Raw genomic sequence first — 24,515 nt, 5'->3', positions numbered from 1 at the left:
ACAGACTAAATATAAGAAAACTCGTAAGCTAAGCATCTAATGGGCACAAAACTAATTATGAAAGCAAGGTAAAAAGAAAATACATGTTTACAAATTTCTGCTAAAATGTCTATTTTTAAACAAATCAAATCTTTGCTGCATACAGAATAACTGGAGGTTATTACCTGTGGCCAGTTTAAGGAAGACTCATTAACCTTCTTCACTGAGCCTGGCTGCAGCTTGTTTATGAGCCTGAAAAGCAAAGTGTAGGTGACATTTATTGTTCACACAAAATCAAGGACTGACAGGTAAAGCTGGTTCCTTTCACGTCAGTAAAGGAATCATTACAAACATTTATGAAAGGTCAAGGTTTGACACCCTGGATCGGGAAGGACCAGAAGAACAGAAATGGCCACAACTTACTCGCAGAGGATGATGCCATCTTTTAAGCCCAGCTGAAAGTTGGTGCCAATGCTCATGCCTGTCACCTCTTCTATCCAGTTTCGAAGATCTTCTTCTGCCTGATGGTCATATTTGGAAGCGATCTGAAATATAAGCCAGGCAACTTTGGAAGAATATTCACTAAGGCATCAAAAACTGCTGACTTCAACTTGCTCTTTTATTATCCATTAAGACCACAACCGTGACATGCAGTAAATTACACTCATTGGAGTTCATTGGCAAATCTAACCAACTATTACAGCTCCAGTAACTAATAATAAATTCGGGGGTAAGGTGGTTGTTATTCAAAATGTGACTAGTACATGGAGAGGAAATGGGATAGAGAAGGAGAAATGATGGATCAAGAGAAGACAGATTTCCACTCAAGACACACAGGAAGCAACAAGAATTAATAGCATATTACAATAGGGTACCAGCCATATTAAATTTTCAAGATTAAGTCATTAATTACCACATTCCCCCCACTTCCCAAAAAGAGGGCGGTAGAATTCTGACACGTGCAACAATTTTTATACAGTACCTTAACTGCCAAGACCCTTCAGTCTCTTAGTTTTGCTTCCTGCTAAGTTCCAGGGTTTCTATGCCCCGTTTAGCCAAGTGCACACTGTGCATGTACACACATGCACACACGCCGGACTCGCACTAATTACTGTCCCTGCCGGTACAGCGTTAGAGCTCTACTTAGTGTCTACTGGCCTACAGACTCTGCCCAGAAGTCACTTTTAGACCGTGAGGACCTAGCACTGTGCCTGAAATCCAAACATTTAATAAAACTAAAAGAAAATTTAACTCTTTACTTAGGAAATTCTATGATAAAGGCAACTTGGCAACACAGATGCTACATGATCATACATGCTAAAACCTACACAGAGATTTTCAAAGATCTCTTCACACTCAGACCAGAAACCTTAATTAAAAAAAAAATAAAATTTACCCAAAATATTGTTTAAAATCACACACTCAAGCTCCCAAGCTAGTCCTTGTCCTAGGAATATTAAAGAGGCTGGGCAGCCAATTAAGGAGAAGACCACAGCTGGAAAGAAGAGATTAGGTGTCACTTTCCTTCTCATTACGCAGGTGAAAAGGCCACCAAGACGCAGACAACCCCCAGAGGGATGGAGACCATGACGCGCTTGGAACTGACTATTTCCATCCATGGAAATGGGAATGAACACAGAAACATCTGCGTCCATAAAACGTGATTAGGTTTCATTACTGAAATGAATAGTCTGATGCCATTTTTGTTGTGGAGAGGGCCTTCAAGTTCTAGTGCCACAGAGGAACCCTCTCCTCACCACCCTCACCACCAAGAGGGGCAGGCACGCTTTCTGCTCCCCCCGCAGAGGGCAGATAACTCCACTCATCACTATGTCCGTTAGCGACACAGCAGTCCTCGATGGGCATTTTCCTCCCAAGTTCGAGAAACGGCGCTATGCCTCTGGCAGAATAACAAATAATTTACTGATGCTGTAGATTTACTTAGCCAGAATTAGAAATGGAAATTCAATGAGTTTACATTTAAATCCTGCACAGTGTATCCAGGATCAAATTCTGGCCTGGATGTTAGTTAATAAAAGACAAGTCAGGCACAGTGTAAAGCTAGTGTGTTCATTGCCTGCCCTCTAGGACCTCCATCTCCTAAAAAACACATTTATTCTGATCCCCTGCCCGGCTGGGTTACACTGGCATCTGGATGTGGGAACAGGAGAAAAGGAGATTAGTGATGCTGGAAGGTGTTGCCAAAGGGACACTTGCTTCAGGTAAGCACCAGGAAGGAGCCATCACTGCTCTAATACTTCAGAAACACATTCTCAGATAATGAATGTATCTCCCCCAACATATGGGACATACCTATCTATACAATGGCACCTTTAGAAAACGGAATAAATAATCTGGTAGAAAAGATTTTAAGACTTGGCTAGGGGCACCTGGGTGGCTCAGTGGGTTAAAGCCTCTGCTTTCGGCTCAGGTCGTGATCCCAGGGTCCTGGGATCGAGCCCCACTTCGGGCTCTCTGCTCAGTGGGGAGCCTGCTTCCTCCTCCCTCTCTGCCTGCCTCTCTGCCTACTTGTGATCTCTGTCAAATAAATAAATAAAATCTTAAAAAAAAAAAAAGACTTGGCTATATTTTCACACTGGATTCTTGTTCTAAGTGACTAGAACAAAAACTGTAAATGTGGGCAGTGGGGAAGGGTTACAGTATGGATGGAAAGGGAAAGGCAAAGAAGAAAACCAAGTACTCCTTAAGCATTAGCTGTAGAAAGCAACCTGGAGTTGAGTATTTTTCAAAAGCAAAGCACTCTCAGGAGATCATTTCAATGAACCTCAAGACTAACAGGGTAAGCTAGGGTAGGAGGGGTCCAACCTTGGCTGAGTTGGCTCCAGCCATCCTGCTAGGGCCACAGTTCACAGTTAATCCATCTAACTAACGTCTAATCCATTTCTTGTCTACACAACAAGAAGGCTGAACTGAATGAGTACACTAGGTCTCTTCCCAGTCTAAGTTCTCTAAACCGTTTGGTCAACCAGCAAAAATTATAAGGAAATTCGTTCTCTTTTATTTTTTCAAACGTAGAAATGGGAGTTATGTTGGAAGGGTTTTGGGGTGTTTTGGGGGAGAAGAGACCAAATGAGACCATATTATTCAACAACAACAAAAAAATAAAAGCATATTTGTTTTATATATTCAAATGCATCTGACAGATTCAATGTTGTGCCCCAAACCACAGAGCGATTATACATCTAACTTTAAATTTCCTAGAGCCAGAGAGAACTTCATCTTCTCTGTTAAATGTTCTCAAGAAGGGAATGATGAGAGAACAAGCATTAAAATCAGCTGGACCCGGAGTTCAAACCCTGATTCCACCACTGACCAGTTGCAAGACGGGGCTCTGGCCAGCCGACCCTGCCTCTGGCCTTCATTAATGGAGTAGCACATGCACAGAAAAAAATTCCTAAGCACATACATGCAAAGCCCAAGCCCCCAAGTGGCAAACTAAAAATAGAGAGACAGGATGCATCCACATTTTGTGAATGCTGGTTCTGGCGTAAAGTCTTCCTTTATGTGAAGGGGCAGCAAGGATTTTTCTACCCAAATACTGCTAATATTTTTTAAATAAGTGAGCTTCCTGCAGACAGGCCTGATAAACAGAATTCAAAATTTAAGAGTAGGTACTTGTTTTTTAAAATAAAGTTTACAATGAAAAAAAAATTATGTGACATCATCTAGGGGAAAAGTGTATTTCAAATTGTCTTTTAGCTGCTGACCTGCAGCACTGTTCCACAGGACACGGAAATTGGGAGCATTTCCTATAAAAAAGTATAGCAGAACACAACCCAAGCAAATGTGTTTATATTCTTTAACTACACAGGTTATTTTTTAACTATTTGATATGCACAACTTTTAAAGTTGAGGGACTGAGAGCAACTAAAAATAACAAGTAAGCTTTGGTCAATACAAGTTATTCACTATTTCCATCTAAAAAACTTTATTTTCTGAACATCATGCAGAAAAATGTGGACATTTTCTTCTTGAAACAAGAAAATTAGCTTAAAAAATTACTTCATTAATACATTGTGGAAATTTCACACGGACTTGTTTAAAAATCACTCTTCCAAGTTATTTGGATATAGATATAGATATAGATATCTATCTATATCTATATATATATATAAACGATATAGATATCGTTTTCTTTGCTCTTCTCCAAGATTTATTTTCTCTGATTTTCCCAAGACACTTTCTCAGAATTTCTGCCGGGGGCCTTTGGAGTGCACAGTAGCCCCCTTTTGCACAGCCAAGCCTCCCCCCCCACACCCCTGAACACAAGTTCTCCAGAGCCCTGCCCCCCCCTTTCTCACTGGCAGGTGCACTACCCAGGGACTGACATACCCTGACTAGGCACACCCGCTGTGGGCTTCTCACTGAAGCTCACCAACAGCCCCCTTGCCAGAACACATCAGTCAAGAGGTGGAGAAGATAAGGATAGAAAAAGGCCTCCGGGGCACTGGGGCTGGGTGACCGCCCTCCTGCCGGTCCCGCTCCCACCGCGGGGGCATCTTCAGTTGCCCGCCTTCCCTCCCGTGCTGGGCCTGAAGCTCCAGCTGAGCATGGCATCAGCCTTCTGCCTGTCCCTTCCTCCCTCCCTCCTCAAAACGAAGAGCACCAGCGTGGAGTCACCCTCTAGTTCAAGGGCAGCTCAAACCTGTCTAACTGCATGACCGTTCTTCTGGATCTCTAAAATAACACTTGCTTAAAAAAATAATAATAAACAGTACAGTAGTATGTAGAGTGCATTTGCAAGGGGGTAATACTGCTCCCCCAAAGGGGTGAAAATGGGTACTTGTGGTGGGCAGTGAAAACCCCCCTAGACAGTACAGTCATCTGTGACCCTCCCCAACAAACTCTGTTCCTTGGTACTAAATTTGACGGGAGTCAGGAGGCAATTGGGAAAAACTTCTATAGACTTTCTTTGGGAAAGAGATGATGGAAACAAAGTCGAAAAGCACTGAGACTGTGAAAATGCCCAAGTCTCTCTTCACTTCCTACCCCTATCCTACTCCTTCCCCAGAGACAAGCACCTGTCTTCTGCCACTTCTCCCACGGGCACACATGTATTAGGGTGAATCAAGTATAAAACAGCACAATTACCAGGCCAGATTCACAGGTGCCAGCCCTGAGAGCCTACACTTTTTAAACAGTAAAGGAAGGCTGGAGATCAGATGAAGGCCTGCTGTTTGCCAACAGCCATCCCTCCCAGGCACTGAGGCCTGAGAAGGTCCCCCACCAGCATCCCTAAAAGGGGGTAACAGAGCAGTGAGGGACACCGAGCTTCAGAAACATCTCAACAAGAGATCCCTAAGTACAATTCAGTGAAAAGGTGGGGGTACACCCTGCACAAGGGACTGTGATCATAGAGATACGTACAAGAACTGAGGGCCCTACTTATGCCGAGGGATGGTCTAGAATCTACTAAAGAATGAAGACGTGTCCTTCCTGTATACTCCTCACAATGTATTCTTATCACAGTGCTTGGTAAAACCTGGAAGCAGACAATTCCAGATCACTAGGCTCCCTGTTGCACGCCACCAAGATAATCCAGCATTACTCCAAACCCTCTAAATACAATCCCATTCAATGCAGCTCCCCTCTCTTTCAAGTGTTCCTGTGTCATGGATTTTTTTTTTAATATTTTATTTACTTATTTGAGAAAGAGGGAGCACGAGCGGGGAGAGGGGCAGAGGGAGAGAGACAAGCAAAGACAATGAACAGGCTTTAACATTTTCTTACCTACTTAACACCCCCCCCCACATACACACCTTTGCAAATTTTTAAGGTATTCATTCATATTATTGATACAACAAACAAGATCACAGGCCTAGAAGTCAAACTTTTAAAAGTTCCCAAAACTGTGTTCCCAGTTCTAGTGTGACCTAAATAAGTAACCTAATCCTGATGACCGCATTTCTCATAGGTAGTCTTCCTTCCAGGACCACTGTGAGCACGAAGCTGGTTCCACAGGTAAGGAAGGGCGCATCTCCATGCCCGACACATCGAGTTAATGCTCTCCTCTTATGTGGGCTTGAGTACAGAGGTACAAAGCTTTCTATTAACCAAACCACACTGCCACCTGTTCATTTTATTGTCTACAGTTCAAAAAGTTCCACTGGGACTCATCTGGGATACCACACATCACCACTCATCTCAAAGCTCACTCCTACCTGTCTTTGCATCCCAAATTCTCATTCTTTCAGATTACTGCTAATGGGAAGGATGAAGTAACTACTTTTTAAAAAGCAGAAATTCTTTCTTACGGGGATAGAGGTGGGAATTCTAGAGAAAATCCCTTTACATTTGGTATAAGGTCAAGGTAGATTGCATGCCTTCCTCAAGGTCACTACAAAATCTGAGACTCTATGGTGTGAACTGTGCTAAAGATCTGATGGGGAATGCTTATAGAATTCCAGAGCTGTGGAAAACCCTATTTGTCTCAGGTAAACAGGAAGGACACCTAAGAGCTTTTTTTCCCCAACTGAAACTCTGGAAACTCAAAGTTAACGTCCTTGCTGGTGAGCTTCTTAGAGAAACCAGGGAAACTTTCTACCTTGTGCCCATGTGGCTTTGCTGTGCTTTATCCAAACGAACCTTCGTGAGCAGACTGCCATTCAGCTTCACGTGGATCCTCTCGCCTACAATTTTGCTTAGAAAAACCAAGTCCTCCAGGACTGCACCATGCACGGCTGTCAAAGTGCAGATACTGGGACACTTTTGCTCATTTTTTGTGTGGCCGTTTTCAAGTTGGCGGAGGCAGAATTCTCCTCTGAGCAATAAAGACAACATAACATGCTTCCCAGCGAACTTCTTCTCCAGCTCACAGACTAGCCGGAGTTGGATTTTCTGGAAAGATTTCAGTTGAGGAATGGGAACAAAGATGATAATCTTCCAACCACCGCCAACTTCTGTTTCCTTGGCTGCTGTTACATTCAGCTCCTCTGGCCGGGCTCTGAGGGCCAACTGCCTCTCCAGCTCAAGGAAGGCCTGGCAGATGCTGGACTCGAACTCATCCAGCTTCTTGCCATTGGGCCTTAGGATCTTCCTGTGGAACTGAACATGGCCTTCTCGGTGAGAGCACTGGCCTAGGAAGAGCCTACAAATACTTTCAAAGTCGGGTCCTTCTCTCAGGACAGCCAGACCTTCACATACAGCATATGGCACCAGCACAACTTTTTCTCTCCAAATATGTATACTCAAATAAATACAAAGACATTATGATTCAATGTGCCAATACTATGAAACTGACAAAGTTTTTGAAATAACCTAAGAGGAGTTGGGCCAGTGCCTAAAGCAAACAGCATAACTAATAAACGATTAAGAAAATGCAGAATAAAACAGAATGTCAATTTTGTCTTCTCTATCTAGAAACTGGACTTCAGACTACACTAAAATATATATAGTTCAAAGTTGGACTTTGAACCCAAAAAACAAAAAATCCCATTAAAAAAGGGAGTTAAGACACAAAGAGACATTTCCCCAAAGAAGACATACAGATGGCCAACAGACACATCACAAGACGCTCAACATCGGTTATCATCAGCAAAATGCTAATTAAAGCTGCAATGAGATACCATCTCATGCTGGGCAGAATGGCAAAAATCAAAAACACAAGAAACAAGAAGTGCTGGGCGAGGGTATGGAAAAAAAGGAAACTCTCTGCACTGTTGGTGGGAATGCAAACTGGTGCAGCCACTGTGGAAACCAGTATGGAGGTTCCCTCAAAAGTTACAAATAGAGCTACCCTCTGATCAGTAATTGCACTACCGGATATTTACCCAAAAAATACAAAAAAATTTTAAAAAAATCAAAAGATATATGTGCCCCATAGACAAATTATGGAGGCAGCCCAAGTACACATCCATAGATCTACAAATAAAGAAGGGGTTGAGGTGCCTGGGTGGCTCATTCGGTTAAGTGGTTGCCTTTGGCTCAGGTCATGATCTCAGGGTCCTGGGATCAAGTCCCGCATCAATCTCCCTGCTCAGTGGGGAGCCTGCTTCTCCCTCTCCCTCTGCCTGCTGCTCCCCCTGCTTGTGCTCTCTCTCCCTGTCAAATACATAAACTCTTTAAAAAAAAAAAAGTGGTATATATATATTAATATACACACATACTGACGTGCCTGCGTGTGCAATGGAGTATTATTCAGTCATAAAAAAAGAATCAAATCTCATCATTTGCAATGATGGAGTAGAAAGTATTATGCTAAGTGAAATAAGCCAGTCAGAGAAAGACAAATAACCATATAACTGTGTGAAACAAAAACAAGAAAAAAAAATGAGCAGAGTTAAAAAAAAAAAAAAAGGAAACAAAGACACAATCCAAAAAAAAAAACAGACTCAACTATGGAGAACAAAGGGACAATTACCTGAGGGGAGGGGGGGGGATGGGGATGGGGGGAGTTGAATAATGCACAGCTGCAACTAATACAACACTGTATGTTAACTAACCTGGAATTAAAATTATAAAAATAATAAAAAGACATCTTAAATAAATAAAAGTTGTACTTTGAAATTTCAAATCTCAACAAGTAGGAGTCATGCCTAGAAGCTGGATTCCCAGAAGAATCTAGACTCAGAAAGAACGATGAACAAAGATGCACATATTAAACAGCTCGGTGTGTGAGAAACCTCAACAAACCAAAGGAACAGGAATCTAGATGTGGGGCCACTGCACCCTGACCCCCACCCAAAAGGCAAGGGTGTCTCTAGTATGGACCAAAGAACCTGCTGGCATGCTAGATGGGCTACTGGAGAGAGGGTGTGCAGGGACCTGGGGAGGGGGTGCCGAGGGGAGGCAGTCATCCGTCACCAGGGGCCAGCACACCTATGGCAAGCCATGTGCAACATGCCGATGTCCTCTCCGTGGGAGCAGCACGGGCTTCAGTCCTCTTGTACCCCTAGAGCGCATGCCTGCTGCATGTGGCCCACAGTGGGTACTCAACAAATGACTTTTCATCCACTGACAGAAGGACCCAAGGAGAAAAATGCTACAGATTTAAAGATCTATCTTGTTTCGGAAAGGCATCTGCATTTGAATGCTGCTGGTTTTTATAGGCGCCACATCTCCTTGATCTACCAATCTAGTAATCTTAGATGGATCACTAGGGACATATTTGTTTTACTTTCTCCTAAGAGTCCCTATGTCTATGGCACTCCTTATGGCCAGCTCAGTAACTCTAGAAGCAGGGCCCGCTGGGAAGCAACAACCGGGCCCACTGTGCTGATCTGCGTCAAGGCGGGAGGAGCTCCCGGCTTATGTACCTTCAGGCTTAGATTTAGATCTGTTCTCTTCTGGGTTTTTATATACATATATATAGACAGAGATTTTTTAAAAGATTTATTTGAGAGAGAGAACACAAATGAGGGGGAGAGGGAGAGCGAATCTCAAGCAGACCCCACGCTAAGTACAGAGCCCAACGCGAGGCTCCATCTCAAGACCCTGAGATCAGGACCTGAGCCGAAACAGGGTCGGATGCTCGACAGACCGCACCACCCAGGTGCCCAAGTCTCTTCGATTCTGGTTAACAAACGAACAACCGGCAACCTGGAAACTATTGGACATACTTAATAAACATACGGAAAATTAAACTGGGAATAGCTCAAAAGAAACGAAGTTGAGATTCAGGAAATCATAGCTTAATTATTCCAGATACATATAAAATCCTACAGCAAGTTGTAGAACTAACTGGTTACGCATACTCCATAAGCTAAACAACTCTAAGAAGCTAATGCTGGCTTGGTCTGCAGAGGTCACAGTTCTTTATAAAATACTAGTGCTTGTCTTCTGTGCTTGATAACAACAGCTCTACAAGGTAACCAAGGAGAGGATTATGTACATAAAACAGGCATGAGAGGAGTATGTGGACTAGAAAATGTTACGTAATCATTGTCACCCTGACTTTATAAAAACCAAAAACCAACTTGCCAAAGCAAGGATTAGACTCCTCTGATAGGAAGGTGCCTCGTCTGCCTCATCCTAGTGATGAAAACAGACTGAGTCTGTGCTCTGGAGTCAAACAGAGGAGTTAGTTATAATCCCACCAGATCCTAGCAGGTTCAGCCATATTTGCAGCATGACTGTGATCAGTTCTGAGTGCTGTACTCTAAGAGGGGCCACTGACAGACTGACATCAGTTTCCAGAAGAGGCAAACTGAACGGAGAAAAGAGGAGAAAAATCATCCACAGCCCGTAAGGAGAGACTGGCCAGCCAGGAGTGGCTATCTAGAACCTGGAAGTGGCTGTGCCGGCCACAGAACAAACAGGCTGGCACCATCTGAACTTTCAGATGAAAATCATATAGGGGTGCCCAGCTGGCTCAGTGGAGCATGCAACTCTTGATCTTGGAGTTGTGAGTTCAAGCCCCACCTCTGGGTGTGGAGACTACTTAAAAATACAATCTTTAAAAAAAAAAAAAAAAAGTCCCATAGAAGAGGAAGTCCACCTATTCTGAATGGTGCAATGGAACTACTAGGGAGGCACACTGGATCCAGGCAGGAACGGAGCAAGTGCACAGTGCCGGCCAAGCACAGCTGGGGGACAAAGCCTGTGGGAGAACATTCTCTTGCTTTGGAAGGAGGCTGGCTGGGTCTTGAATTTGCTGTTGCTGCAGAAATCCTGATGAAAGGGGACTGACCCTGAAGCCCCACGAGCAAAGTAGATGAAAAAACAGATTAAAAAACGAGCTTTGTTTCGTTTCCTTGTCTCCCGTCTAGGATCTGAGGCTCTGCCTCACTCCCTGCTCATCAGACCCGCGGGCCTCCGGGGTTTTTAGTAAGGCCGTCTACATCTTCAGGCACTTGCATCCTCATCGGCATCCGGGGCCTCCCACATAACCTGTGAGTGGGCATGTGGACAGCCGGAAGCTGTCCTTTGTTTCTCTAATCACAAGGGACATCATGGCAGTGACATTTCCGTAGTTGTGGAATGCACACTCACTCCTCATCAGTGATATAGCAAGTTCACTTTGTAGGATGGGTCTTGTGACCTGAGGGGGCCATGAAATCCACCTCCAGGCTCCAAGTGTACACTCTATTTGCAAGGAACTCACCTCCACTGACCTGGGAAAACACCCTCTGCTCCCACATCGCTGCCCACAGTTCCAAGTGCTCGGAGGTGCCCACCACAGAGGTGCGTCAAACACACACCACCCCCTCACTCTGAGCTCCTGATGGGCCATGGGAGGAAAGGAGGCTGGGGAGAAGCAGGACACCAGCCTTTCAGGCAGCCTTCAATACAACGGGAGCTCCTGTTGGGGGCCCAGCTACATCTCAGCTCATGAATGTCTCTTCTAACTACAGTCGCATCTGTCCCTTTGAGAGAGCTGGCTTTACACCACCAGTGAAGAACAGAGCTCAGATACCTCACCTGAAACATGGGCTAGATATGACCAGTGAGATGTCACAGGAGTCTTCCAGAGATGTTAACTGTGCAAGATACCAGGGCCTTTTTCTCAGTGAAAATCAGATACAAAATTTCCATCAAAAAGGCAGGACAGAATTTCCCAGTTCCTCTTTTTAAAAAAATTTTTCTAATTTACATCATGAAATAGCATATGAAGATATAGGACTCTCAACTTGCTGAGACCCTAAGTAAAAGGTCTTGGTACACTTTACTTTAATGGGGAGTATGAAAAAAGATGAAGTCGAAAGTAAGGTTCAAACACCTTCATGTCACCAAGTCCTATACAAGTGCCACCAAAGACAGGATAGATACAAACTAGGGTACAAGCTTCTTACATACTGAAACAAAAAAGGCAATAGTTACAAGATTGATCGAGTTTCTAAAAATAAAAGTAAAAACAAAAAAGTGTGACCACAGTTCCCTTTTCCAGTCCTGAAGTCCAGGAGGACCCTGGGATGAGGTCACATCTGGACAAGGCTAATTCCAAGTTCTACCTGACTGTAACACAAGCTGAGAGCAGGGAACAAAGGTCTCTCGAAGGCTATGTCACCAAGGCTTGCTAAAGACACCCAGGCATAGGAATAGAATAAACCCACCTCTGCATCCCTTCCAGACCAAGGGCAAGGGAATGAGGAGAGCAAGTGGCACACAGGCAGCCAAGGAGCCTCAGCAGGACTCAGCAGAGAGAAGCCGCTGAGTCAACAGCCTATTAGGCCGGCCTGGCCCACCTCCTCCCGCGGCCATGGCCTGCACCCTCAGCCCCTCACGCCTTCTTGCAGCTCCAGGAAGACAAGGTCAGGAGTACAGTTACACCCTTCTTTCACAGGAGAGGGTGAACCCAACAATGGCACAGGAGATGTCTCCCCCACCTCAGTTGTTTCCCATCCTCTTCCATGTTCTTCCCCGCTTCCCACCAGAACCTTCTTCCCTCCATGGCCTTGGTCCCCCTCACCCTGTGTGTTGAGTCTTTCCCCTTACTTGGTCCATCAGTGGGTACAGACAACCCACCAACTTATTTGAAACAAGTGCATCTTTTTTTTTTTCCCAAGTATAGCTGACACACAGTGTTACATAGTTTCAGATGTCCAGCATAGTGATCCCACTTTATGTTATGCAACGCTCACCACAAGCACAAATGTATGTATTTTTAAGTAATCTCTACACCCATCCTAGGGTTTGAACTCAAGACCCCAGGATCAAGAGTCACATGCACTTCCAACCGAGCCAGCCAAGCACCCCAACAGGCACATCTTTGATAAAACCTGCTGCCAGCTTCCAACACTGTCCTGTTTCTCTTTCATTTCATGACAAACCTCTCCATTTAGTACTTCTTCCTGAAGCCTCTGGAAATTTACTCTACTGAAGACCATCTCCTCACAAGGTCACCAGAGACCCCCTCAGTAGCCAAATCCAGTGGTGTGTTTCTGCAGCACTCCAGAAAACCCCTCCAACCTCTCCTCCTGTGGGTTCTTGTTAAAGGACATCATCCCCGAGTTCCCTCTCTGGCCTGCCTTCTCCCCTTCCCCTTGAAAGCTGCCAATTCTCCCTGAGTTCTGGCTTCTGATTAGAACAGTGAAGAGCATGGGCTCCGGAAGCTGAATGCTCAGGCTGGAATCCCAGTTCCACTGATCCTCACCTGTAAACCAGAGATCATTAACGGCGCTTCCATCAGAGAGTTGTTGGGGAGAATCAATGACTTAATTCATATAAACGTGAAGAAATTAATAAATGTCAACCCTTATCCTTCTGTGCTTTGCTGGCCATTCCTGTCTAGATACCAAAAAGATTTCCTCCTTTAATTCAATATATCATACAGAACAATCACTTGACACTATTTGACAACCATTTTGATAAGAAATTATTCTGATGCTGCCTAGGCTTTTATTTTAAAAACCACTCATTATTTGGGATGCCTGGGTGGCTCAGTTGGTTAAGTGTCTACCTTCGGCTCAGGTCATTATCCCGGGGTCCTCAGATTGAGCCCCATGTTGAGCTCCCTGCTCAGTGGGGAGTCTGTTTCTCTCTCTGCCCCTCCCCCTCCTCCTAGCTCATTCTCTCTCTCTCAAATAAATAAAATCTTTAAAAGAAGAAAAAAACTACCTGGGGTACCTGCATGGCTCAGTCAGTTAAGCGCATCCCTTCAACAAAGGTCATGATCCCAGGGTCCCAGAACTGAGCCCCACACTGGGCTCCCTAATCAGTGGGGAACGTGCTTCTCCCTCTCCCCGCTCTGGTGCTTGCAAACACTCTCTCTCATGCTTGTTCTCCCTCTCTCAGATAAATAAATAAAATATATATTTTTTAAAAGCCTGCTCATTATCAAATAATTTGTAAAAGATGCCCCAACCTCACTCTGCTGCCAACTCTCACCTGAGTGGTGGGGTGGTGGCAGAGAGAATAGGTGTCACAAATGTCAGTGACTTGTGATTTCATAATAATGAACTAAAGCAAGTGACCTGAATTTTGACAAAGCCACTCTGATATAGTTTTTGCTGTTTTGTTTTGTTTTTATCACAAAGAGGAGAACCACCTTCCCTTTCATAACTTTAGTGGGAAGAATAAACTGATTTTTCTAGAAAGCCATCTGGTACTACCTAGAACACTTATGAATATTGGATCAAAAGTTATGCACTTTTCTACACAAGCACTTTTGAAGGAAACATCCAAGAAAAGAGAGGTAATGAATCAATAACGGGGATCCATACAACAGACTCTGATTCAGTTCTAAAATGGTCGCCTGATACTCAGAGTTGCACAAGTGGCTGGGTTGGGTAAGGGATACAGGATACTTTCACTACTTCCGTATTTTGGTACTGTCTGCATCCTTCACAACAAATATTTCATTCACAAAATCAGAGTACAAAGAGAAGAGGTTCCCACAGGCAAGGAAGATGGCGCATCAAAAAGTCACGGGCTCCACAGGCATTTGGCCCCTGTCAGCCGGGACGGACTCCAAGGCTACGTCTTCTCCTCCACCAGATGCTCTCCTACCCCCACCCTCCTAAACAAGCCCCGATAGGCGTTCCCCATACCATACCCAGAGCCTACAACCCAGAGAGCTGTGCTGCCTGCTGGAGGAGGATTAGCCAGCAGGCTTAGACTCTGCGGCTTCCCACTGAGTCCTCTCCAGTCACGGAAAAGCAAGGGTGCCTGCAAAAGCCACTTCCACCACCGTAGCTGACTGAGGCACCGGGATAGGCTGCAGAGCTCGAGAAAAAACACTGATTCAAACCAGCCCATGGGGAATCTGCAGTCTCAAAGGGCGTTGCCGGTATGGTTCAGAAGTTCATAATAAGATATTTGGCAGAGATGTCTCAGACTAGAAACACTGTAACTCCACCACTGGCCCCTATAAAAAGAGCCTCCTACGACACGCGTGTTTTAGAAGGCGCTGTAAGACGGAATGCAGGAAAGGGTGTCAACAGCACAGCGGTCGCTGGAAAGAGGAAAAGAAGAAAATTTTAAAATCAAGCCAAGAGAGGAAGAAAATTCAAAATGAAAGCCTGGCTGGCGAAGTGCACGCACGCGCGTGTGTGGCTGTGTGTGTAGGAGGTTGTGTGTGTGCGTGGCCAAGGTGAGGTGGGGCTGAGGGTCTGATACAACATACGGGTCTCTCAAGAAAGGTAAGGAAAAAGCAGAGACAAATGCTCTCCAGTCTTCAGAGCAGAGAACGGGCCATTCAAGGGAAGGGATGTGGCCATCTGTAAACTCTCGGGAAAGGCCTCAGAGTTCCAGCTTAGCTGCTAACGGCCGAGGACACGGACAAGCTCACATAGGGATGTTTAACATAAGTATAATTTCTATACTCGATTAGAACCATGATTGCTGTTGCTATTTTTGCATTCAAAGTGGAATCACATGTTTGAATTAGGAGAGACTTACTACACATGGTACTGATTATTTCCTCTCTTATTTCCTCCCATGTGAAACAAAAGGAGGGAGGGAAAACTGCACCAGGGAAGCACACACTTGCTCCCCACTTCCCCCTCACCCGGTTGTGTGGAGCCTTGTGCAGCACGAAGCAGGCTCAGAGGCTTGGGACAATGAGGAAAGATCAGTGTCCAAACATTTGGGAAGGGGAAAGAAACAACAGTGAAATCACAGCCAGCTCTCCGTGGAGCCACTCCACGACTAGGATCCTCCGGAAATTTGTGAGGGATGAGAGGAAAACAGCCATAAATGCTTAGGCTGTGTCTCACCCGAAGAGTCCATCCAAGCCCACAGACCTCCTTTTTTGTCTGCACTCCTGCCTCGAATTCCCTGGCCTGCCCACTGCAGACTGCTGGGAGCATCGCACCCTGAAGCTTCCCTCAGCCCAAGGAAGACACTGAAGAAGGGCCCTCCCTGCCTCCCGAAGGAAAACTAAGTCTTCTGAGCTCATGGACTTACTTCACACAGGTTTAGGTGGAGCCCTCAACAGACCATTTAAAACGGAAGGCCTACAGTGACAGCCAAAATCTTCACACAAAAAGGTAGGGGTGCCTGGTGGGTGGTCAGTGGAGCTGTGACTCTTGATCTCAGGGTTATGAGTTCCAGCCTCACGTTGGGTGCAGAGAGGACTTAAAACACTAAAATGTTTAAAAAAAAAAAAAAAGAAACACAAAGAGGTGAAAACGTTTGTCAGCCCTCTGTGGAAGAGTATGAGGCCTCTCTGAAACCAAGAAAAGAAAGAGCGATCTTATCTTGTTTAACAGAAATCAATCTCTGAAGAAAAAGCCAAACAAGAACTCCGCCAGAAAGTGAAGCCTCTAGCTTTCCACAGAAGCCCCTGGCTCTGAGGGGAGCATGGACAAGGACAAGGGGAGCACGGAGAAGGAGAACAGGGTTAGAGACCCCGTGGGGTTTCACAGAGGGAGCACAGGCCACCAGGGGAAGGAGTCTTGGATAAGGACTCTAGGGGCAGATCCTATTCCTGACACGGAAGCAAAACCCAGAGATGCTGCTTGGCATCGTGGTCCCTTATCTGCCAGAAGCCTCATTCAGATACAAACAGATTCCCGAATGAACGTCCAAGTCCTGGAGATAATCTCAGTATCTAGAAGATAAGAGAAGCTCAGAACACAGGACTGGACCAAACCGCCTGGGAACCAGCCAGCAAAGTGGGAACAACGGATCACATTTACATCATGTGCACTTCTGGGTCCAGGCACGATGCTCAACACTTCACATGGACTGGCCACCTTACTGACTTCCAACAACCATATAAAAGGTAGATATTTCCATATTCTTATTTTACAGATGAGACACAAGTTACTTGTCCAGAGTCACCGAGTCAGGGGCAGAAGCAAGACTCCATGTTCTTAGCCACCAGGTTCTACTTTCTCATGACAAGAACCCAGAAAAGATTAACTGCCATCTGGGAGTTAACAAGAATTCCCAAGGTCATCCGTTCTCATAAAATTTGCAATGTATTTTTGTATTTGTTAGAACCCCTGACATCTCCTCCCCCTTCCCCAGACTGCATAAGCCTCAGGCCCCACAGACAACCAGGATCTACTCTGGGCTCAGGAAATCCTTAGCCAAAACCTGAGCACAAGTACATACAAGTTACAGCTAAAAGCCCTCTATGTCTAGGAATTTAGAGTTAAGAAGAAGCAAGCATGTGGGATATATGCCATAGGAGTCTAATGCCTAGAAGAAAAAGAAACTCGCCAAAAACCTAAGGACAAGCCCCCTCCTACCACCTAGCTGTACTGAGAAGGTAAGTAAAGCATCTTCTCATTCTCCTGGGTATAATGGTAGCTGGCTGAAAAATCAAAACCATCCAATTGTGCTTTTTTTTTTTTTAATGTTACAGATAATAATCATGGTTCACAATACACTTTTAAGTGAAAACTCAGCTCACTAGTCCCCATGATCACATTGTGGAAGGGAAAAGGTCCGGGGAGAAAGGATGCGCTCCTGGTTGATGACTGTAGCAGCAAGATCTCCTCATCAAGCTTACTTTTTTTTTTTTTTTTTTTTTTTAAGTAAGGTCTACACCCAACTTGGGGCTCCAACTCAGGATCCCAAGAGTCACATGCTTCCCCAACTAAGCCAGCCAGGCCCACTGCCCACCACCAAGCTTATTTTTGAAATCTAAAAAAGTGGATAGAGACAGACAAATAATACAACTGCCACAAAGGAAAGAGTGTAAAAAACTGTGGGTTGGGGCACCTGGGTGGCACAGTCGGTTGGGTGTCTGACTTTTGGTTTTGGCTCAGGTCATGACCTCAAGGTGGTGAGATCGAGCCCTACAGCAGACTCGACTGCACGCTCAGCAGGGAGTTGGCCTGAGACTCTCTCTCTCTCTCTGCCTCTCCCACAAGTGCTGTCTCCCTAAAATAAAATAAAAAAAAAAAGAAAGAAAGAAAAAAGAAAAAGCTAAGGGTCACAGGACAGTAAACTTGATAATAATCCTCATTAAAATTCCAGAGTAAAGAAGTTTCAGAGGAAAGCAGGGTACCCCTTCTCAAGTTAGCAAAATGTATTTTCTTTAACCGTTTTGGTCAAGACACGGGGAAAAAAAGAGGGCATGTCCCACCCAGGTCAGCTGAATGACCGCTTTGCAGGTGGTCTTTGGGAGATGCTGGCACCCCACAGAGCCTTCCAGAGGAGACTTCTACTGTTCCTCCCCAATTTGGGAGTCTAAGAAAGAGCCTCAGGGGCAACCCTCTCCAGTCCCTTCCCTCCTCGGGAGCTTAGTACCATCACTTTGCTATTGCTCAATAAACTTTGCCTGGTGCCTGGGTAGCTCAGTGGTTAAGTGGTTAGGCGTCAGCCTCTGGCTAAGGTCATGATCCCAGAGTCATTGGATCAAGCCCCATATTGGGTTGGGAGCCTGCTTCTCCCTCTCCCTCTGCTGCTCTGCCTGCTGCTCTGCCTACTTGTGATCTCTGTCAAATAAATAAAATGTTTATTTTTTAAGATTTTTAAATTTATATATTTGACAGAGAGACACACAGAGAGAGAGGGAACACAAGCAGGGGGAGTGGGAGAGGGAGAAGCAGGCTTCCCACCGAGCAGGGAGCCTGATGTGGGGCTTAATCCCAGGACCCGGAGATCACAACCTGAGCGGAAGGCAGGCACTTAACGACTGAGCCACCCAGACACCCCAATAAATAAAATCTTTAAAAAAGTAAATAAACCTTGCTTTCTTCCCTCCAAAAGAAAGAAAGAGCTTCAGCAACAACAAAGGGATTATCCTGATAATAAGTTTTCTAAGTAGTATTAATAAAACAAACTGAAGAAAAACAAGCTGTAAAAAATCACCTGATCCTTCCAAAATATCACACTGCACTACAGAATTATTTTGCAATGAATACTCTAACAGGATTGATTTCCAATTTTTAAAGATAGTAAAATCTACTCCTGATGGAGAAATTCATTAAATCAACATATACTGAGCACCAACTACATGTCAAGTTATATTCTAAAATATACATCTTGATATATTTCATCAATGAATAAGACTGGAACCCTTATGGCTGGTGGAAAGAGACAATAAACAAAAAAAAGTTCTGAATTAAAAACCTGTTTCTGGAGGACCTGGGATGGCTCAGTAAGTAGAACATGGACTCTTGATCTTAGGGTCATGAGTTCAAGCCCAACAACGGGTGTAGGGAAAAAAAGAAAAAAAAAAAACAAAGCTAAAGCTAAGCTCATCAACATTTTCACCATGATTCTGGTGCTCTACTAGCAAAACAAGGCAGGCCACCTTAGGGTGCAACTACAGCTGGAGTCCACCATCACCCTGGGGTTACCTTGATCAGGAACGCTCTTGGAGCAACTGCTTGTCCAAAGGCAGGCAGGCTGGCTGAACTCGTGGGACATTTGGTCCTATTTAATTAGTGTATGATTGTTTCACTTACTCTTCAGTGATTTACAATTTTAGAATTAAGTCTTCCAACATGGTTTTTAGCTGCTGAGGGCTACCATTCTGTAACCAAGAAGATTCTGAGAAGCTACTTTGCTTAAATCATACATTCTATGTGAGAAGGAAATGGTGAGAACATGCATTCCAATCCCATTCTTCTTCTTAATAGTTCAGATAGACTCCCCCCTAAAAACATCCTGAGGTAGGATCACTTCAGCTCTACCCACCTCCCCACAACTCATTTCTCCACTTTCCTAGGACCTCTCAGCGGCCCCCCTAGTGGGGAGCATGCTTCAGTGCGTCCTCAACTTTACAAGGAACTACTCTGGCCCCAACATCTTGCTCAGAGCCAAGCATCAGGAGATGCTGTGCTTTCCTGAGGACCTGTCCTGTTTTCTCACAGCTTAAAGAGAGGTGGTTTCCTTTTCATTCTGGTCCCCAAGATGCAGTCAAACGTCTGGCTCACTCTGCAGAACACATACAAGATCTTACTACTTTATGAGTGTCTACCTACCCCACCGAACTGTCTACACCAGCTTCTGTACTGCCCCTGACCCTACTACTCTATCACGATCTTTGTAGATAAAGTTACTGGCTCTAGTTGTTTAAAGATGTTGCTGAGTCCATGCTGAAGGATTCTACTTTTTTAGGCTGTTTTCAAACTTCTTGCCTATTTAAAAAAATATATATAAGTTTGACATGTTTTGCCACGTATTATCATCTTGTCAAATAAGTACCTTAAGCTTACAGATTTTTTCCTGAAATTTTACTAATTAAAAGTACTTAAGATCAAAGGCTTCCTCAATTCATTGATGAACTGCTTTCACAGCTGGAATGTAGTAAGACCAAAGGCTTATTTAATAGAAATGGAATACTTATGCAGGCAGTGACAAGTCTAAGAACTAGATTACCAATTTTCTGTTACTAATAACTAATGGCGACGACATAGTCACTGCGGACTCACTAGAAACACACATCTCAATGCAATGTTTAGGGGTGGTAACGATCACTCCCCCCATTTTACTGATTATGAAACAAGGACAGAGATATCCACTGGCTTGCCCAATATCATACAAGGCAGTGTATGTGGCGGAGAGAGGACTAGAACCCATGTCTGCTCAACTCCAAGGTCCATTCCACACTGCTTCCTGAGGAGGTTTCTATTTCTTCCATTTTGTTGTATGAAGCTTTGCGGGGTGGGGAGAGAACACCTTACATTTAAACAACGTATCAGTTATTACAATACATTAAAAAAGGCAAGAAGAAATCAACAGGTGTTGAACCAAGCGATGTCAAAATTCATGTTCCATATACCCACTCCACTGTTGGCTCTGTGTCCTCAGTTGAAATTCAATCTCTCATACAAAGGCCTAGCAAACATGGATATTCGATTTCCAAGTCCAGAACAGATGAAAACAGCATTGCATGAATAATCACAAGGTCAAGAAGTGACAGGTGGATGGCAAAAGTGGGGAGGGTGGGGCAGACAACAGTGACTTTACTAAGAATATCCCTAAGCACTACACTAAGACATCACTTTTAGAGTTAAAATTCTTAGAATATTCCAACTTCCTTCTGTGATCTTGAGCAAGGCACACCCTATATAAGCTTCAGCATCCCAACCTGTAAATGATGTTGGATAGCCCCAGCAATCCCTCCCACCTCACGGGGCTGCTGTGCTGTTAAGATCAAAAGACTTCCTATGAAAGGGTACTGTACGAAGGGCCCATATAAATGAAGGAGGTTGTTAAAATACGGCTTTGGTGCTTAAAGGAATAAACCCACAGTTATAGAAACCGAAAGCTGTAATAACTTTCCAAAGGCTCTGAAAACTGAGGTTTTACTGTTTTTAAAAATGCATAATAATTATAATGATCTAACCTCAGTCTCTGCATTTCCTTCGTTGGTCTGCTCAATAAAAAGTAGGAAAAGGGCAGAAGCTGCTTCATTAGTCAGCAAAAAGAAATTAATACGGATATTAACATCCAAGAAAAATAAGTCACTTGAAGGACTGCCAAAGTTATCAGGACCTCATTTACAATGCAAAAGGAAGAGACTCAACTGCTGTGGGCCAAGAATCACAAGGGCGAATTAAAATTACAGTGCCCAAGCCAGGCCAGGGTATCCCATCCAACAGTTTGGACTTGCTGATTCCTCAGAAAAGATTCCTAAAGCTCCATTTGTAAGCCTTGGAAAGAACCTGCACGATCAGACACAAACCACTTACTTTTCTGTCCTTTAAAAAAAAAATGTTCGGGAGACTGTTATCTAATAAGGGCAACACACTTGACAAGGTAAAGGACCTCAACGTTCCAAGTTTAGAATCGGGGACCAAAATCAACGCTTTGCTTCACCGATTGTTCAGAATTTATTAACAAATGAATTGTGATGCGCAGGCTGTAATAGGGTGAGAAGAGACAGAACTCTCCCTTGGGGTTTGACAATGGTGTGCTTCATTGCCTCTCGATAATTCACTCCACACCGCATACACCCCGGACACTGGGCTGTTACAGCTCCAGCAGTGTATTCTACCAGCGGTCGAACGGTGCGGTGGCAATCCTGACATGCTTCGGCTCCCGGGAGGTTAATGGGAATTAAACCACAGCAGCCCTCCTTTGTGGCGCTTTGGCCAGAACAGCAGAAAGGAGACAATGAGCTTTCTGTGCGCAGTTCCGCGCCGATTGGCTGCGCTCTCCCCCCTGAAACCCTTGATGTCATGGGCTTGGAATGCAGGGAGGGAGGGAGGGAGGAAGGAAGGAGAGGATTTGGGGAGGGGGCCGCCTCTCATCTCTTTCCCAGACCAAAAGTCCCAAAGATAAACCCAGTGCATTCTTAGGCTAGGCAGTGGCAAAGCTGAGAGTTACCAGAGCCAGATCACTCCAAACTACAACCCGTCTCAGCAAATACAACCCGAACAAAAGCAACCCACGAAAATATCCTTGATATCGGTAAAGTCTAATGTACTACAAACTTCTATTTAAAAAAAAAAAAAAATCTCCTCTACAGCAGATATCACTCCCAAAGCGGCGCGCTCAGGCTTTGTCTGTTTTCTGCAGCAGCACAGAAGCACCGCGATTCGAAAAGTGGGAAGGGTCCGAGGGTCCCTGGGTCGGTGCACCCCTCAACGGTCCCTTCTCCGGGAAGCAAGGAACAATGGGGGGCCCAGTTCGGCCACGTAACCGCCTAACTTCGCTCGTGCCTGAATTCGGCCAGGGTTTGGGCAGGGAGAAAACGCTGGGTCTGCCAGCGGCCCGGGCCGGGGCGCACGGCGGGGACTGCCTGCTGGGTCCCCAGCCGCACCGACGGGCCCCACCTAAGGGCGAATGATCAGGCAGGAGCGCCCCCTTCCCGGAGGGGCGCGTGCTGCAGCCACGGTCTGGCTCCGGTAACTGCAGGCAGGCGCTGCGGGGTTCCAGGAGCCCGGGAACTCGCCGCCCTCCACCAGTCCCAGCCAGCGGCGCGGAACAAAGCCGGGAAAGCGCCGGGACGCCCGCGCTTCGAGCCCCGGGACGGGACCGAGACGCGCGGCCACTCTCGCGCCGCCCCGACGTCTCCTCCCTGCAAAGCCAGACAGGCAAGGCGTGCAGAGGCGAAGCGCGCGGCCCAGCACCGCCCCAGTCCCAGGGACCCCTGGGGCGGCGTCTAGCTTCCCACCCCTCGCCCACTGCGGGGACGCCTCCACCCGAGACCCGGCGTACCTTGTTCTTGACCTCGGCCGAGAGCCCGTAAGAAGGGCCCTTGTTGAAGTGGGTCATGGTGGTTCGGGCGGCGGGAAGAGGCTGCGCTCGGCTCTGAGGGTTTCTCGTTCTAGGGTTCCCCGCTCCTGGCCCCGAGGAGTGGCCGCAGCGCGAGAGGCTCGGAGCTCGCTCCCCTGGGCGGCGCAGGAGACGCCCAGACGCGGCGGCGGGGCGCGGGCGGTGCCTCGGCTGCTCGGTCCGACTGGGTCCCGCAGAGCCTCCCGCTCCGCTCCCGAGTCCCCCCACGAACTGCCCCCACCTCCTCCCCCGGGCCTTCAGGGATTGGCCGACGGGCCGGGCCAATGGAGAGCCGCCTCCTCTCTCTTCTCCGACTAGGGGGCGGGTCAGCCAATTGAAGGGCCACCGGCGAGCGCTCTCTCCCGGCTGGGGGCTCGGGCCCCCGCCCCCGTCCTCACGCCACGGAGACCCGCGGCAAGGGGCCCCTCCTCCCAGCTGGGCAGAGGGCTGGGCGGCGAGGGCGGAGAACAGGCTCGCGGACTAGAGCCCGCCCAGCGCCGGCGTCGGGCGCCCGGGGGCTTCCCAGCAGCCCAGAATGTACGTCAACTTCCAGGCATCCGCCGCTGCGCTCGGGGGTGGCGGAGGGAGGGAAGCCCACCAGGGTCTTTTTTCCGGGCCCAGAGCTCTCTGATACGGGGGAGGGCTCTTCCACCCGCTGCTGGGAACACCTCGAGCAGCCTGGGAGCTCCTGTACCAGAGCAAGGGGGGGGGGCGCTCCTCCTACACCTGCTCCTCCCTCAGTACCTCGCCGCTTCCCACACCTGTTGGTCTGACCTCTACCCCGCTGCCGCCGCGGGAACAGTCAAGGCTTTTGGCCAAATTTGAGCCCACTCAGTCTCTAAACCTCTAAATGCAGTGCGGAAAAAACAGGACTGTGGCCATGGCAAAGCCTGGGGCATTTCAAGTCCTTTTCTGGATTTGCACAGCTCCTTTTCACAAGCTTTTTGGTTTGTTTTTTTAAGATTTTATTTATTTATTTGACAGAGATCACAAGTAGGCAGAGAGGCGGGGGGTGGAGGGGTGGGGACAGGCTCCCTGCTGAGCAGAGAGCCCTATGCAGCACTCAATCCCAGGACCCTGAGATCATGACCTGAGCTGAAGGCAGAGGCTTTAACCCACTGAGCCACCCAGGCGACCCTCACAACCATCTTTATCCGGAATTCAGCTAGTCCAAACACCCAGGTGGCTGTTGCTCTATTTTTAAAAAAAAATTTTTTTAATCTAGTGGCCTCTGTGAATAGGAGACCTTTGTATAGAGATAGGTACTCTCCTTTGGGCCAGAAGTGGCCTCCATACTTCCATAGTTCTGCTTTCTCCCCATCAATTTCTTTACTCTGATCTCCAAGTAATTTGATACTTAGGAGGAAAAGAGCATAACTTTCATCATTTGCCTGGGCTCCTAGCACTGTACCAGACGACCTGCAAACATCTCATTTACCCCTACCAACAGCTAGTAGGTAGACATCATATCCATCGCAGAGATGAGAAGAATGAAACTCAGACCTAAGTAT

At 46.2% G+C, this 24,515-nt stretch overlaps 1 protein-coding gene and 1 pseudogene across 2 annotated transcripts in view; both read right to left on the bottom strand.

The window, feature by feature from the left end:
• The window catches only part of CNN3 (calponin 3), a 28,620-nt gene extending 5,403 nt beyond the window's left edge, over window positions 1–23,217 (bottom strand). Inside the window, exons 1-3 of the mRNA XM_080800309.1 lie at window positions 22,948–23,217; window positions 403–524; window positions 165–231 (exon numbers count right to left, since the gene is read on the bottom strand). Coding sequence (XP_080656435.1) covers window positions 165–231; window positions 403–524; window positions 22,948–23,004 — 246 coding nt within the window. The 5' untranslated portion in view covers window positions 23,005–23,217. The remainder of the gene's footprint in view (window positions 1–164; window positions 232–402; window positions 525–22,947) is intronic.
• On the bottom strand, window positions 6,452–7,052 carry LOC308340716 (small ribosomal subunit protein eS7-like; annotated as a pseudogene). Its single transcript has one exon. The product of its transcript is annotated as a small ribosomal subunit protein eS7-like (transcript).
• Window positions 23,218–24,515: the final 1,298 nt, after the last annotated feature.

This window comes from Martes martes (genome assembly GCF_963455335.1).
Source record: "Martes martes genome assembly, chromosome: 4".
Lineage (NCBI taxonomy): Eukaryota > Metazoa > Chordata > Mammalia > Carnivora > Mustelidae > Martes > Martes martes.
This window is presented reverse-complemented; position numbering and strand designations above follow the sequence as displayed.